The sequence below is a fragment of the Procambarus clarkii genome, chromosome 60 (genome assembly GCF_040958095.1).
Source record: "Procambarus clarkii isolate CNS0578487 chromosome 60, FALCON_Pclarkii_2.0, whole genome shotgun sequence".
Taxonomy (NCBI): domain Eukaryota; kingdom Metazoa; phylum Arthropoda; class Malacostraca; order Decapoda; family Cambaridae; genus Procambarus; species Procambarus clarkii.
This window is the reverse complement of record NC_091209.1, coordinates 11,428,888-11,444,483: the sequence shown is the minus strand read 5'-3', so window position 1 is coordinate 11,444,483 and position 15,596 is coordinate 11,428,888. Positions and strand designations below refer to the sequence as shown.

Here is a 15,596-nt window from a genome sequence, read left to right as displayed (position 1 = left end):
TGGGGTAACAGAAATGAGGGCCTGGTCGAGGACCGGGCCATGGGCACACTAAGCCACGAAATCATCTCAAGAGAAGATAGCATAAGGCTATCTCAAAATGTATTACCTAGGGCTGTGCATCAGCCTACAATATATATTAATCAAGTAAATAGGTGTCTGTTTTGTGCCAGTGTCTTTGATTAGACACTTTCTAATCAAATCATTGATGATTGAGAGTAACATGTGCAAGCATTTATAGCAAAAATTATGTCCTATACAAACCTTGAAAGACAACTTATTCTTAGATTCTGGCTGCCGAGAGAGAACGACGATATTCAAAAACAGAGAAGTGCAGTGATACCGACACCCATTATAGCTCTCAAATCTCCTTGGGCTAGTTGCGTCTGCAGCAATTTCAGTAAGAGAGCTAATATAAAGCAAGACAACCTGCAAGAAAAAGTCTATTAAAATATTAGATAGGTATCAATCATGTGAGGGCAATGAATAGTGTGGTGAAATGAGTACATATTTATAATTTGTTGAGGGAGTGAAGTGAGTATGTACTGGTGCAATGAGTACATTACTGAGTACAGGCTGGTGTAATAACACAGGCTGGTGCTATAAACGGAATGAATTTACTAGTGGTCAAGGTCTTCTTGCAGCACACTATAGTTCTCCTCAGTTCTCATTCTCCTAGTTAGCTTTCCATCAGCCACAAACACTGATATGTAGGCACTCACTATTTTGGCTAAGTCTTAAGATAAATTAGCAAGAGCAAGGGTCATGGGTCAGAGGCATGTTGGGGAAGGGGGGTACACTGGGACCACTTTCAAGTCCTCTCCAGACTAACATTCTTTCTGACTACATAGGGCATGCACAAATAGTAATGGATGGTACACAAATAATAAGCTCCATCTGCCACTCTTTTGTCCATTTTAAAGGCTATTAAGTCAATGTAAAATGGTACATGCTTCCAGTAGGTGTAAGATTGTCACAAGTGCAATGAGGAACATGATTTTTAAAAGTTAGTTGCTCTCACTACGGTTTTGGGAACCAGTTATAACTTACAAAACTAAAATATATGCCTATATATATACTGTACAAAAGTAATAAACGATTTATAATTAAGGTGAAAAACATTAAAGTAAATCTCTCCTTACAGTAACTTAAAGTAGCATAGCTGGCCAAAGAAGATGAAAGATCAGTTGGTTCCTTTAAGCCCTTCACATTGAATAGCTGCTTCACATATGCCATAGCTGAATGTTCCGAGCTGAAGTGGGATTTTCTAGTATCTCCAGATTCACTTGAGCTTTTGAGGTGAGTATCCTCACCCTCTGCATACCTATAGTAAATGTAGACAAATTTCATAAAGTCAATTTGAATTTCAATATGGTACAATTAACAAATACCATGTAAAATGGAAAACTAACTACTCAAAGATTACTTCAAAAAATGTTTTCAAATAAGCATGTGAAAAATATGGCTTTGAGTAAATATATAAGGCACTCTTTAGCAATGCAATTCGGTTGCTCTCAAAGGTAAGAACTGATGTGTCATCTGGAGATGTATCATAACAACCATGAAGCCAACATTCTCAACACAATAAATTTTTCAAGTGGGTTCTACAGGACCAGTGCTAGAGGATCACAGGAGACGAGGTCAGTCCAGTTCGAAATGACCAGCAGAGGTTCATTCCAAACAATTTCAAAGCCATGTAAGAGTTCTCCCTGGTGATCAAACATGGCTGCCTAACAAGGTCTCCAACTGCTTGACAACCAGTTAACTCTGACTGCTTCCAGATGGTAATACCATCACAACATGGTACCGAGTTATATTGTTCATCACATTCTTCCAAATTCAAACACTTAAACCACAATTATACTGCAAACAGGAGAAAGGAAATGAAAGGAGAGGGACTGGAGAGCAACCAAATGGCACTGCTTCTGCAAGTCTTCCTATAATTTTTTCCCATTTTTGTGTTTCTTGCAGTTTCTCCAGTTTCCTTCTACTACTTCTTTAGCTTATTTAGCATGCAAATTATTGTCAAGCTTTTTTTCCTTACCTCTTCTCTTTGATACCTTTAATTTCTTCCAACATTTATTCAAGCTTCACTGCTTCTATCCACTTCTTCCTTTCTAAGTAGAATTTGTTGTATATTTTCCTGAAATTTCCCCCTTTTTTTCATCTTTCTCCTCTTTCTTTTGTTTCACTCTTCTGGCCTCTCCTTGGAGTTTCCTTATCTTTGCAAGATATCAAAATAATTCTTCTTGCTGTGTTGCTATCATGTCTGGTTCCTCCTTTTTTCATACATGTTTACCTTCGGTTTCTCCTGTCTTTATTTGTAATAATTCATTATCATCATTACCCTCATTTCCTGCTTTCATGGGGTGGGGAGGCATCAACCTAGAAGAAATTGGAGAGCAATATAGGAACAGATAATTGAAGATACTCAAGAAGGTTCCCATCTTCATGTGTAATCTTGCTATATTTCCCATAATGTCTTATTTTGCTTTATGTACTCTCTATGTCCATTCATCTTCTCTCTCTCATTTTATTAATGTTTCATTTGTTCAGTACAGTACTCTATTTATTTAACTTTCTACTAACAAACTCAGAAATATTAACAGGCATCCAGGTCTCATCCCCTGCCTCCCACGCTAAGCTGCTGCATCCCTGCTTTTGCCTATTTTTCTCCTCATTAGCCTATTCTCTAATCCTTGGTACAATTTACACACCAATTATCTATTGTGAGCCCTACTTGAACACTCCTCTACCTCACCAAGGACTACTGCATTGGCAGCAAGAATATGATTAATTCCTCACAAGGTCCTAGTCTCTCAATGAATTGCACTTGTTGTGTGTATACTAAACCTAGCTATTGATTAAAGTTGAGCTTTAGTTCCTGCTTCTTTACAGTTACTCACTCAATGTGATGCCTCCCCGACCCCATGGGTCACACACAAGATTGTTTCTAAAACTCAAACAAGATTATTTTTAAATATTGCATGAGGAAGTAGAAAGTTATATATACCATACTTTAATAAGAAGTACAATATCTGCAACATATTACAGTGCATTAGTTTTGGGCTCCCCTGAAACACATAAGATCACAAGAAACTATAAAGACACGAAAGCATAATCGTGATGAAGGCAAAAAGCCAGCATTGAACATAATGAAATGCCATTTTCTGGGCGAGCCCCGGGTGCTCCCTGAAGATACTCTGAATGTATATGTGCAATATTAGTTTGGGGTCATCAGTCACAGAAGTTCTTATGCCTACTGGGGACCATGAGCCAGAACCTGGTCCCTTCAGAGGCGCAGGGAGCAATGGCCTATGAGCACTTTACATTTAAAGTATGCTATAATTGCCATCAACTAGAGAAGGACCCAGAAAGATTGGTGAATCAAAACAGACCACTATATGTTTAACCTGTGCAATCTTCATCCCAAAATATCAAAATAACTCCAGTAAAAAGAAACCAAACAAGCAACCCTTCATGTGTGTAGCACTTCTGCTCCTTAGCGCTACCCCCTCACCCATAATGGGAGAGGGGGAGCTGGCAGCCCATCACTCCAGTTCCTGAATGACGAAAACCACCGACCAGAGGTCGAACAGGTTGACCCTGTTCGTCCTCCAAAAACTCCATGTCTGAATGTCTACCCAAGACTTCTTGCCAAAAACCGCTTTGAGAGCAGCATACTTCTGAACTTCATAGGCACGAGGGTAGACTGCAGGCTGGCTAGACTTTATGGCACAGCCGATAACCTGAGACACACGAGCCCCTGGAACAGGAAACTAGGGAAACTAGATCCAGTGAAAGAGCGTCCACCATCACAGAACCAGTGGTCTGCAGGTAGCAGCATAAAGCCGCCACCGGGCACAACACATGATGCACCCCGAAAGCCTGCCATCTCATTCTTCGCCAGAAAAGAAGGAGAAGGCTGCAAACTAACAAAACGACCACCTGGATCAAGCAAACAGAACCCCTGGCATTGGAGTAGAGCACCAAGCAAACAGAACCCCTGGCATTGGAGTAGAGCATGAAGTTCCTTAACCCTAACCCCAAGGGGCCAAGGCCAACAACAACAAGACCATCCAACACAATCCCTAACCAAAGGGGCCACAACAAAGCGAGGAGAAGAAATTAAAGAAAAAACACTGTCTGAAGACTAAGAAGCCTCAGGTGGCGCATGAGCAAGCCAGAGGCAAAAAGATGCATGTTAGCAGAATAGAGCAGAAGCAACATCCACCCTGAACGCAAGCTGGAGCGGCTCTGCCAATGCCGTGCAATAAGAAGCGACAGTATTAGGCACGAGATGCCAATCTAGAAAATGCCAAGAGAGAAAGGACAAAACAACCTGGTTCGAAATCAACGAAAACCTTCGAAGAGAAAGGTATGGAAAAACCGCCAGGAAACTTCATACTGTACTGTCACTCGGAAAAAGACCACAGGAGGGAAACCATTAAAGAAGCCACCTGATCATCATATAAGTAGCGGTACACACACACACACACACGTTAGAAAGACCAGACGTGTGGTATGGAGCAGAAATGTGCTGAAATGGGCCTGAACTGCTGAAAGAGGTGGAGCCGCGAAAAAAATGCACGTCCTCGGACACCGAGCAAGCATCGCTTGAAACTAAGGCTGGGCTGGCCATCATGGAGCCAGGTAAACAACTTACCCCAAATATGAATCCAGCCAAGCCAGAACCCAGAGCAACAGCTGGACCGGAGAGAAGAGGGACAGGAACCCCCACTTCGTCCAGGCCTGCAGAAAAGCATCTACCGTGAGGGTCTCGCAGTTGAGGAATGGCGGCACGGACAATGGGAGATGCCGAGACCACTTCCGCACTAACAAGCGGAAGTGCTAGTCACACGAAGGGTTGCTTGTTTGGTTTCTTTCTAGGGGAAGTTATTTTGATCTTTTGGGATGTAGATTGCACAGGTTAACCAGACAGTGGACAGTTTTGATTCACCTACCTTCCTGGGTCCTTCCCTGGTCGATGGCAATTATAGCATACTGTACTGTACTTTAAATGTAAAGTGCTCAAATGCTACTGCCACCTGCACCTCTCCGAGGGGACCAGGTTCTGACTCGTGGTTCCCAGTAGGCATAAGGACACCTGTGACTGATGACCCCAAACTAATATAGCACATATAAGTTCGGATAGCTTCAGGGAGACGATGGGGCTCCCCCACAGAAAGTATGCGATCACAATGAAAACAAGAGAGCATTATCACAACACAATTGCAAATTAAACCATCTAGTCACAAGCAAAATCAAACAAGTATGAATGAAAAAATTTAAGTGCCATAAGGTACTTACATGTTTTTGAGTAAAGTATACTCAGACTTCCTACTGCAAACTTCTAAATTTGTGTACCTGAAAAAATGCCACATAAACATTGGACTTAGAGGACAGGACGGGACATCCCTTTATTAAAACACGAGTACTCTAAAATGACAACATTTACATGAAGCAGCAAACAGGAAGTGACAACAACAAAAACACAAGATTTGTAACAGTGGAAAAAAAATAGCAGTGCTGGCTTGGTAAGTTGTTTAAATAAAAGATAGTTAGTCAATTTTATTTTCAATACCTTTAACAAACTTGTCAACTATGTTCACTTACTAAACCTGGTTTCAAAATGACATTTTTGTTGATTTCTTCGTATTATACACAACAAGTCTTAAAAAATTCAGAATATTTAAAATTTTCATGTACTTTATAACTCATTTCTTGAATTTTCCCACACTGTAAACAATATGAGAAAAGCAATGTGGGAAAGTTTAAGAAATGAGTGGTAAAGTAAATGAAAATTTTAAAAATTCAATTTTTGTTTAAAGATTTTTGTTGTGTATACTGCAAAGAAATTAACACTAAATTAATTTGAAAACAAAACAGGTTTAGCAAGCGAGCATAGTTGACAAGTTTATTAAAGGCATAGAAAATATAACTGTCTTAAAACCACTACAGGTATTTGGAAATGAATAATTATCCAATAACATTTATATTTATCTCAATATACCATTTCATAAGATGACACAATAGCCATTTCATACAAAGAAATACAGTAACCAAGACATATGGCTGTGTGTCCATGTAAAACATTTACAAGATCCATGGTCACAAGTACAACCTACAAAATTGAATGTGTAATTAAAAATATCTTTAGTCAGTCAGCGTTGTACTGATGCAGTATTTTATTCAAACAAGTCAAACTACATTGAACTGAAGCAGTCGTTGTCAAGGATACAGTGGTACACTGTGCATAATTTTCTCCATGAATTTGAAAATCTGTATGTAAAATATAAATTTTCTTGAAACTAATTTTTATACTGTACAAATTTCAACAAATAGATACAGTATCACAAAGTTCACAAAGGCTTCCACAGAGAAATTATAACACAAACATTTCCCACTACAATTAGGTAATGACACTACAGCATGTACCTAAAGAGTTAAATAAATTCTTGATCAATAACAATTCAACATCCGTACCAACCTCAGGAGCATAACACACACGGCCACAATGCTATATGCAAGAAGAGTTCCAATGCTCATCATGTCCACCAGTTTATCCAAGTCAAAAAACATTGACATAAGTCCTGTGGGATAATAGGAATACAGTACTGTATTATAATACTGCCCTCTGTAAACCATTTCACACTACAGCAAGTATCCACAGCAACTGTACAGTAGACATGAATATGTCAAACACACATTACATACAATATTTAGGCATGCAAAATCTTATCACGAATTCAGATATTAATAAATTTTAATACGGTATCAAACCTCTCATCCATCAGTTCTGCAAGCCATTTAGTTCCATGTCTTCGCACGTTTTCCAGTTTGTTGATGTGCTTAAGATACGGGTACCATACAATCACTGTATTTTCCAACTTTGATCTCACAAAGGTCGTGAACAATTTTTTTAGTATTTTGCCATCCATGTATTTTAAAGCAATTTTGAAATTGGAAAATGTAGCATAGACTCCTCACACAATGTTCTTTATGTGGTCCTCGGGTGATAGTTTTCTATCTAGAACCACCCCAAGATCTCTTTCTTTACCAAATTTTTAAAAGTTTTTCACATAATTTGTAGGTTGTGTATGGCCTATTTTTTCCTATTCTACATTCCATAACATGGCATTTATTCACATTAAATTCCATTTGCCAAGCATTGCTCCATGCACTTATTCTACCCAGGTCTTCTTGAAGGGCATGACAATCATCTAAGTTTCTTATCTTCCCTAGTATCATCAGCAAACATGTTTGTATAATTTTGTATTCTTTCTGGTAGATCTTTTATGTATACAATGAACATTATTGAAGTAAGAACTGAACCAGTAGTACTCCACATGTAACATTTCTCTAGTCTGATATATTGCCTCTGATTACTGCCCTCATTCTTCTATCAACAAATGTTTCAACTATGTTAGAAGCCTCCCCATCACTCCCTAAATATTTCTCAGTTTCCAGGACACCCTGTAATGGATCTTGTGTGGTGTCCTATCTTCCCACTACTCTGTCATATGATGTTTTGAAACTATTGCCAGTTTTGGCATCCACTGCCTTCTCATTTAACTTGTTCTAACAGTCTACCACTCTGCAAAAAGAGAACTTTCTAATATTGTTTGGCACCTTTATTTCCTTAGCTTGAATCTTTAACTTTTTTGTCCTTGAAGCTGCAGGTTTCAATAATTCCTCTTAGGCAATTTTATCAATTCCTGTTGCTATTTAGTACATTGTGATCATTGGGACTGGTTTGCAGTTTTCTCCATAGCTTCACTACCTTCCTTGCTAAATGGAGCGATGTTCTCAGGATATGTTTGAGAATGATAGGACAGAGGCAGTGTAGGCGTGTAGAATCATGTTGGAGGTGTAACGTAACTTGTATGATGGACATGCAAAAGGAAGATCAAGAGAAGGATATAGGTGACATAATAGACAGAAGACAATCAATTCAAAACAAAAGGAAAGCTAGGAGATCAGGCTAGTAAGACTGATCTTAATGCAAAAACAATATTCTGTATGGTCTAGCATTGTACGGTAACTGATGCACAAGGATAGATGTACTGCAAATTACTCACCTGAAAATAACCCAGATAGCAGAGTTGCAATGGCAGGTGTATGAAAGCGCTTATCGACTCTGGACAAAAAGCGGAAGACCAATCCATCGTTAGCCATAGCGTATATCACTCGAGGGAGGGGAAACATTGCACCAAACAAGCTGCAGAGTAATTGAAAGCTTTTGATAATTTAACTGTTCCATTTTTTCCATGTAATGATTAAAATAAAACAATAACTTGCCAATCATATGTCAAGCCACTAACTACAATTGTATGATTGTAAGTAATTAAAATTAATTTTGTACTATCAGATGCTTTAACTTGATACCAATCCATAAAATAAATACGTTTATTTATTTATTTATTTTTATTTATTTATATATATACAAGAAGGTACATTGGGATTGTGAGGATACATAGCATAGTAATTACATTCTTGTAAAGCCACTAGTACGCGCAGTGTTTCGGGCAGGTCCTTAATCTAAGAAAATTTTAGGTAGGTAAATACTAGCAAAATTTATAAAAATGATAACAGTTACATAGCAAGAAAAAATAAAAGATGAGAGAAAATTGTAGGTATATTAAAGCACATAGGTAGCTCAGAGTGATTGCAATGACAGCTTGAATGGTAGTTTAACAAAAATTAGTAGGCAAAATACAGCATTTGGCTAGCACATGAAAGAAGACAGCAATGAACACAATGCTCCATACACTCCATACACTAGTTGTTTGGATTAAGTACATAAAGATTGGGAGATTGGGTAACACTAGATACAGAGCAAATTTAAAGCTCAGTGTAGGAAACTGCAAAGATGAAATTAGGTACTTTTTGGTTTTGTTTTCGAATAAGGAAAAAGTTTGACAGCTTTTCAATTCACTAGGGAGTGAGTTCCATAGACTAGGTCCCTTTATTTGCATAGAGTGTTTACACAGATTAAGTTTGACCCTGGGGATATCAAAGAGATATTTATTTCTGGTGTGGTGAATGAAGTTAAGAATATGATTCAATGAGACATCTACTTATTAGGTAATTAAAATTCTGAAACCTCTTAAGTCATCTGGAGGTCCTAATGCGATGAAAAAACAGAGCCTCAGCTTGAAACAGCCTGAGGAGGAATCAATTGTCACTTGGTGATGGTACCCAAGGAGGCAACCACCCAGGCAACTACTTTATTGGTTGTTAAGAGTAGCAGAGCAATACCTGGCAGTCTCTTATTTCAAAGTATTGTTTGAAGAAGGTTTATGAGTACACTGTATAGTGGATATATACATAATCATGTAAATACGTTATTTTAAGCTTTCACTTCGGTTCATATTTCTAGTACCTTATTTATATTCCCCTTGTTTAACTATCATTTGCACACTTCAATATTACCTCTTGCTTTGTGCCTCCCAGGGAATATAAATTGTATTTAATCTCTTCACAATGAATATTCCTAATGACTGGGATAATCTTAGTCATCCTTTGTAAACTCCCAAGATAATTTATATCCATTCTACAGAACAATGCCCAAAACTGTACTATATAATTCAAGTAAGATCTCACATGATGGAAGTTGAGGGATGAACACCTCTAGGTATGAATCCTGACACCGTATTGACCTTATTAAACAAATGTTCAGCATCAAAACACACCTTACCTTGCAGAAAACCCAACCAAAGCACCAACACTAACAATCCATTTGGACACTTCCCATCCAAGCTGAACAAAAAGTTCCACCAAAGGAGCATCTGGATCCTGAAATAGAGAACAGAATCAAAGGAAATGAGTCAGGTAATCCTGTCTGAACATCCATATTCAACTAATACTGTCTTAAAGAATCAAGAGTCAATACATCATGGTGTTACATGCAACAAGATGTATTTCAAAATTAATAAAAATATGAAAAAATAATTAAAAATCCAACGTTGAATGTAATGAAACACCATTTTCTGGGTGAGTCCCAGAGGCTCCTTGGAGCTATCCAGGCTGCTATGGATATCCTAACTATTTTGCATCAGTCGATGTGGGTGGAGTTCTAGGCCTACCAGGCCCCCCTCACAGAGGCACGAAGAGCAATGGCCCATAGGAATGCACAGGTGATTTGGAGCATTCTATATTTGCCATCGACTGGGACAGGCACCCAGAAAGGTAAGCGCCGCAAAACAAACCCCCATTCTGGTTAAAACAACGAAAATCTCCAAATGAGTGGACAGAACTCCCCAAAAGAAAAAGGAGCAAACAAGCATGATGTTACACGAGCCGCGACGCATGTCTGTACAGCTCCCCACCTCCCCAGGAGGGGGAAGGGGGAGCCCCAGACCCTCACGCCGGCAATCCATACTTCAGTTCTGAGGCTGGATATCAAAAACGCAAAAAAAACGGCGATCGAAAGGAAGGAGGGTTGCTGGGGAGCCTCCAGGACTCACCCAGAAAATGGCGTTTCATTACATTCAACTCTAGTTTTCTGAGGGAAGCCCCTACCGTTCCCCGGAGCTGCTTCACCAAAGACGAAAACAGAGGGATTCATCTGGGAGGCTGTTGGTGCGCACACCACAACACGAAGTCGAGACAACAGGCTGCAACAGCCGACTCAAGACAACACAGGACTGACTAGGCCCAGGAACATACACGAGCGCGCGCGCAGCCAGGACCCACCGCGACCGCCAAAACAACCCTGTGCCCGAATGACAGCCCAAGACATACCGCCACCCAAGACTGCAGCCAGCGCAGCAAACCTATGAACATCAAGGGAACAGTGAGAGACCGTAGGCCGGCTGGACAGAAGGACCCAGCAGACGACCTGAAAGACCCGAACCCAAGAACAGGGAAGAAGGGAAACTGGATCAGCCCAAAATGCAGCCCCAGACACAGAGGCTGTGGCGCGTAAAGAATGGTGGAGAGCCGCAACTGGACACAAGAAGAAACACCTCGGCCAACCAACCAAGCAGCAACAGCCCCAGGGACCCCTCCAGAACCTAAGGGGCCACAACAAACCGAAGGGAATAGAGAAACGAACACCCTGCCTCAGAGCAGGACAGCTCAGGTGGAGCATGAGCAGGACGAAAGTGAACAATGCCCGAGACAACCCGTGAACGGTGCAGAAGGAACAACAAAAACCTGAGCAATCCGAAGGAGCTCCGCCAGTGCTGCATGAGACGAGAGCGACGGTATGCGGCCAGAAGATGGCCCTGAACCACCACGAAAGAAGGACAAGACCACGACAACAAAGAGCACAGTACACCTACGAAGAGACAGAAAAAGAAGGACCGCCAGAAAACCCATACCGCCGCCGAGACAAAGTACGCAGGTGGGACACATTCCAGAAGCCAACTGATCACCAAACAGATGGTGAGAGAGACTGGTCAAAAGTACCAGACTAGAAGACTCGAGGAGAAGACCGAACCAGCCCCACCACGGACCGAACCGACCATGTAAAAGAGGCGAAGCCATGGGAAAGCCCCGGGCATGGACACCAAGCAAGCCATGCCGGAACCAAGGCTGTCAAAGAACCAAAAGGAATGCCTGCCAGGGAGGCAACCCCCCCACCCCCACCCCGGGACCCATAAAGAAACAATAAGCCCAATAACTGACAACAAAAAGCCGCTGCTTGCAGAAACTGCCAAACCACAAACTCTGCAAACAGCAAAGGTCAAAAGGGCTCCCCTCAGAAAATATGTACTATGAAAATAGATTACAATTTCAGAACATGTCAAAATTGGAGAACAAGACAATTATAATTATAGTAAACAACAGCCATGCGAGTTTACAAAAGAATATGAGTAAACAGTTTTTGAAACCAGCTATTTGTAAAGCTAATGATTCTAGTTGTAAATTACAAAAGAAACAGCAGAGAAAGGATAACAGAAAACATATTTTCATCAACAGGATTGTGGATGGCTGGAATACACTCTAGGAGGAGAGTGCATGCGCACAAACAACTACAGTATACAGCACAGTATATAATGAAATTTACAAAATGAGATGGAACACTAAGAGCATACATTGACTATCTGAAGATAAAAATACATACTGACATAAAATATATAATGGGTAAAAGCACTACGTAGACAAAAACTGATTGAAGGCCCTGTATACAGTACAGTATTAGAAATAAAAATTTAGAATATCACTTACTGCCATGCAGTAAGGTACTGCCAGTGTGAGAACTGAAGATATACCAAAGTATGATAAAAATACCAACAGGAGAGAGATGCTGATGGCAATAGGAATGCTTCGTTGTGGGTTGATGGCTTCTTCACCTGGAGTAGAAAAGAAAAACTTTTGAGTGGTCATATATGAAAAACTCCTCTCTATGAATGATACTCAGTTGTTTCCTACTGTAAGATCAACTATGTTTAATGAGCTGAATCAGGGACAATCAGGTTGGGTGACATTCTGGCACTGGCAATGCAGGGAACAAACCAATTATTATTTTATTTTGCAGGTGTTGTGATGTGCAGGTTATACTGATGCTAAGAATTATTGAAGTAAAAATTTCATTTCAGCTCAAGAATGTCATCAGAGACAATTTATTAATAAGAAACTATTTTTAAGCCTTCCTTGCAAAACAAGTGAATGACAATGGAGCAGTCTCATTAACTACCAGTTAGCCCAGCAGGTCAGCATCTAAACTGCCACCAGGATGTAGCACAATACTCACAAGAGGGTTCCCAAAGCAAAATCTTTCCTCATTATTCCCGAAATGAAAAATACGGCAAAGAATGAGGGACAACAAGGAGAGAACAAACAACAGTGCCCTGCTCAGACAGGTGCCTTATTTCTTAGCTATTCTACTGTTGCATCCTAAGGGTAAGGGTATTAAGAAGAACATGTAACCATAAAATATAAAAAACACATGGCAAGACTTAACTGTACTTAAGTGGTGTTTGAAGGATGAAACTGGCAGAGTCCATGCCCAAAACACAGACCACTTCAGAGAACATGCTCAACTACACAAGCCACAAGAAAAGGTGACAGTAAAGAGTACCATAATACCATATGGATAGTACCATACACCAGTGGTGCCACATGTGAGGGAGAATTGCTAGATAGTAGAAGGGCAAATATTTGAGATGCTGCAGAGTGGTGCCTGAAAAAATCTGAAGGGCATACAACCCAACCAAAATTGACTGAGAAGCAAGGACACCGACACAGTCACCATCACCAGTCACCACCACAGTCACCACAGAGAATCAGTAAGGAGAGTATGTCAAAGGCCAAAAAAAAGCAAACTGTAGGAAGATGCAGAATTGCATTATGTGGTGGGACCACCAGTAACCTCAAGTTCTCGTCTGCATGTAAGACATGGCAGAAAAGAAGCCATGTGGCATAGAGAATACCCGAGGCTGATGAAGCTGCCTGCATAGCAGCTTTAAAAGCCTGATATAGGAGTGACCACAAAAATAAATATGGTTTTGAGGAAGGCGAGAATGAAAAAATGCCTAACTTGGATAAATAAGGGAAAAGCAATATTTAAAAGCTTTAACCACTGAACTGCACCAACCGAGTATTCTCAGTTGGTGGGAACTGCGCCAACCGAGAAAACTCTCTTTGATTTTTTCGTACACATTCTAAATGTGTGTGCGGTTGGTTGTGTACAAAATGGACTCTTAGGACCTTCAGTGAGAGGCAGACATCTTGGAAAAAATTCCCAAAAAGCCCTAGGGCTGCTGGCTGGAATAGTACTGAGTGAGCAACCATGGGTGGTGCATGCGCCTCTGGCTCCCAAACACCTGTCCAACGCGGTGTTGAAAGATCGCGCGCTGTCGGTGAAATTCAAACCTTAATGTTTGAAAAAAATAAGGGTCATAATATTGGTGAAGCCAGGCGCAATAAGGACCTAACACAAAGGTCGGCTGCAAGTGATACAGCACCTATGAGGATGATACAGCGAGCGTATCCAGTTGTAGCTCTGAGCACCACCCTTGCCCACCTATGCTGTCTCCAATTTATATAGATGATACATAGATGAATCGTTTTCTGCCTTCAATGATGATGCATCTGATACAAGTAGCATAGATGAACAGTGTTAGCGGCTTCCATGGTGGTGTTTTCCATATATACTTTCAAGAATAGCTGAATCTCTTCTTGACTGACAGACACTCTTTGAGGCTGGCTGAATCTCTTCCAGACTGATGGACACTCTTCGAGGCTAGCTGAATCTCTTCCTGTGTGGGACCTTACAAAGCGATCTTTTCAAGACTACCTTACAAACTGATCTTTTCAAGACTACCTTATGCTTTACAAGCTTGGCTACATACCACCTACAGGTACTAAAGCCAAGGGTGTACGTGAGTGCATTATTTGCAAGCACACAGAACGAAGAAACAGGAAGTGAAAATGTATCTGTACCTAGTGCAATGAAAGTGAAGTCGCGCTGTGTACCATGGACTACTTCGTTGATTATTACTCACTTCCAAAGTACTATGTAATACATTGTGCTACTGTGTAGTGTGTGAAACTGTACATACTGTAATTTTAGTGAATTTCTTACAAGTAATATTGCAACAATAAACATTTATTGTGGACACATTACTGACACATGTATCACAGTTCCATGGAACATTATGAACGTTCTACTGTATACATATTGTAAAAGGACACAAATATGCATCATATATGATAAAAAAAAACACATTGGAAATACATAGAACAAATAATTGAAAATATATTTGTGGCAACACCCGGTGCTTGAATGGCCCACGAGACCGTGTCTGGGAGCTCCAAACACGGGCGACCTGCCCCTGATGACATCACAGCGCACCTTGTCCATGTCCCCACAGCCAAAGTAAGTGGAATTTGGTATTTATTTTTACATAGACATGTTCGAGGAAGGGAATTTATCATTTTACAAAGATAAAATAATTTTTTGGGAACACCTGATTTCATGCGCACAGGGGGAATTTCACAATAAACTCGGCGCATCACAGTGATTAAGGAACAATCCTGGCAGTTTGGGGAAGCTGCCAAGAGTGTCAAGTTGCAAAGTAATTCATGGCTGATTATCACACCCACCCTCCTGTTTAGATGGTACTTTTTGTAACTATGCGCACCATAGTACAAACACTGATGTGCTTTGAACTATGGTGACACTTTGTACTTTGACACACCCACACACAAACACACATGTGAACCAAATACACAGTTAGTATTAAGAATCTTATACACCAGGAAACTAGGTTTCAAAGTATGTAACAAGACACTGTAATTGTTACATCTCGGCTTCTACTAGCACTCTGTGGACGGGTCTTGTCCTGTCAAATGAGAGATGTTTCAGGTCACAATTTCTCCTCGAATCTGTCTTGTTCCTTGTTCGGAAAGACAGGGTCAGCATTCATCAAGCATTTATTCATACATTTATGAAACCTGCACTTTTTTCAACAACCATAGCATCTTAGTTTACATTTATTAAACAGTTTATGAGCTTAAACTACACAACTCGAGGTTATTATTGTAAACAACCTTGTAGTGCCTCAGCATTCATAACTGTTTAATAAATTTAAACAAAGCTGCCATGATGTTGAAAGATATACAGGTTTTGTAAACGACTGTGTAAA

General features: G+C 40.2%; 1 protein-coding gene across 7 annotated transcripts in view; it reads right to left on the bottom strand.

The window, feature by feature from the left end:
- Window positions 1–1,002: 1,002 nt before the first annotated feature.
- LOC123766883 (cationic amino acid transporter 2) overlaps window positions 1,003–15,596 on the bottom strand; it is a 36,081-nt gene continuing 21,487 nt past the window's right edge. For 4 of the 7 annotated variants that reach the window (XM_069307486.1, XM_069307484.1, XM_069307485.1 and 1 more), the window contains 6 exons: window positions 12,175–12,299; window positions 9,698–9,795; window positions 8,079–8,218; window positions 6,488–6,590; window positions 5,308–5,364; window positions 1,003–1,321 (listed from right to left, as the gene is read on the bottom strand). In XM_069307486.1, the coding sequence (XP_069163587.1) occupies window positions 1,018–1,321; window positions 5,308–5,364; window positions 6,488–6,590; window positions 8,079–8,218; window positions 9,698–9,795; window positions 12,175–12,299 (827 nt within the window). In that variant the 3' untranslated portion in view covers window positions 1,003–1,017. Of the gene's footprint in view, window positions 1,322–2,111; window positions 2,383–5,307; window positions 5,365–6,487; window positions 6,591–8,078; window positions 8,219–9,697; window positions 9,796–12,174; window positions 12,300–15,596 lie in introns of those variants that run through there. The other 3 variants (XM_069307489.1, XM_069307488.1, XM_069307490.1) reach the window with 3 other exon arrangements.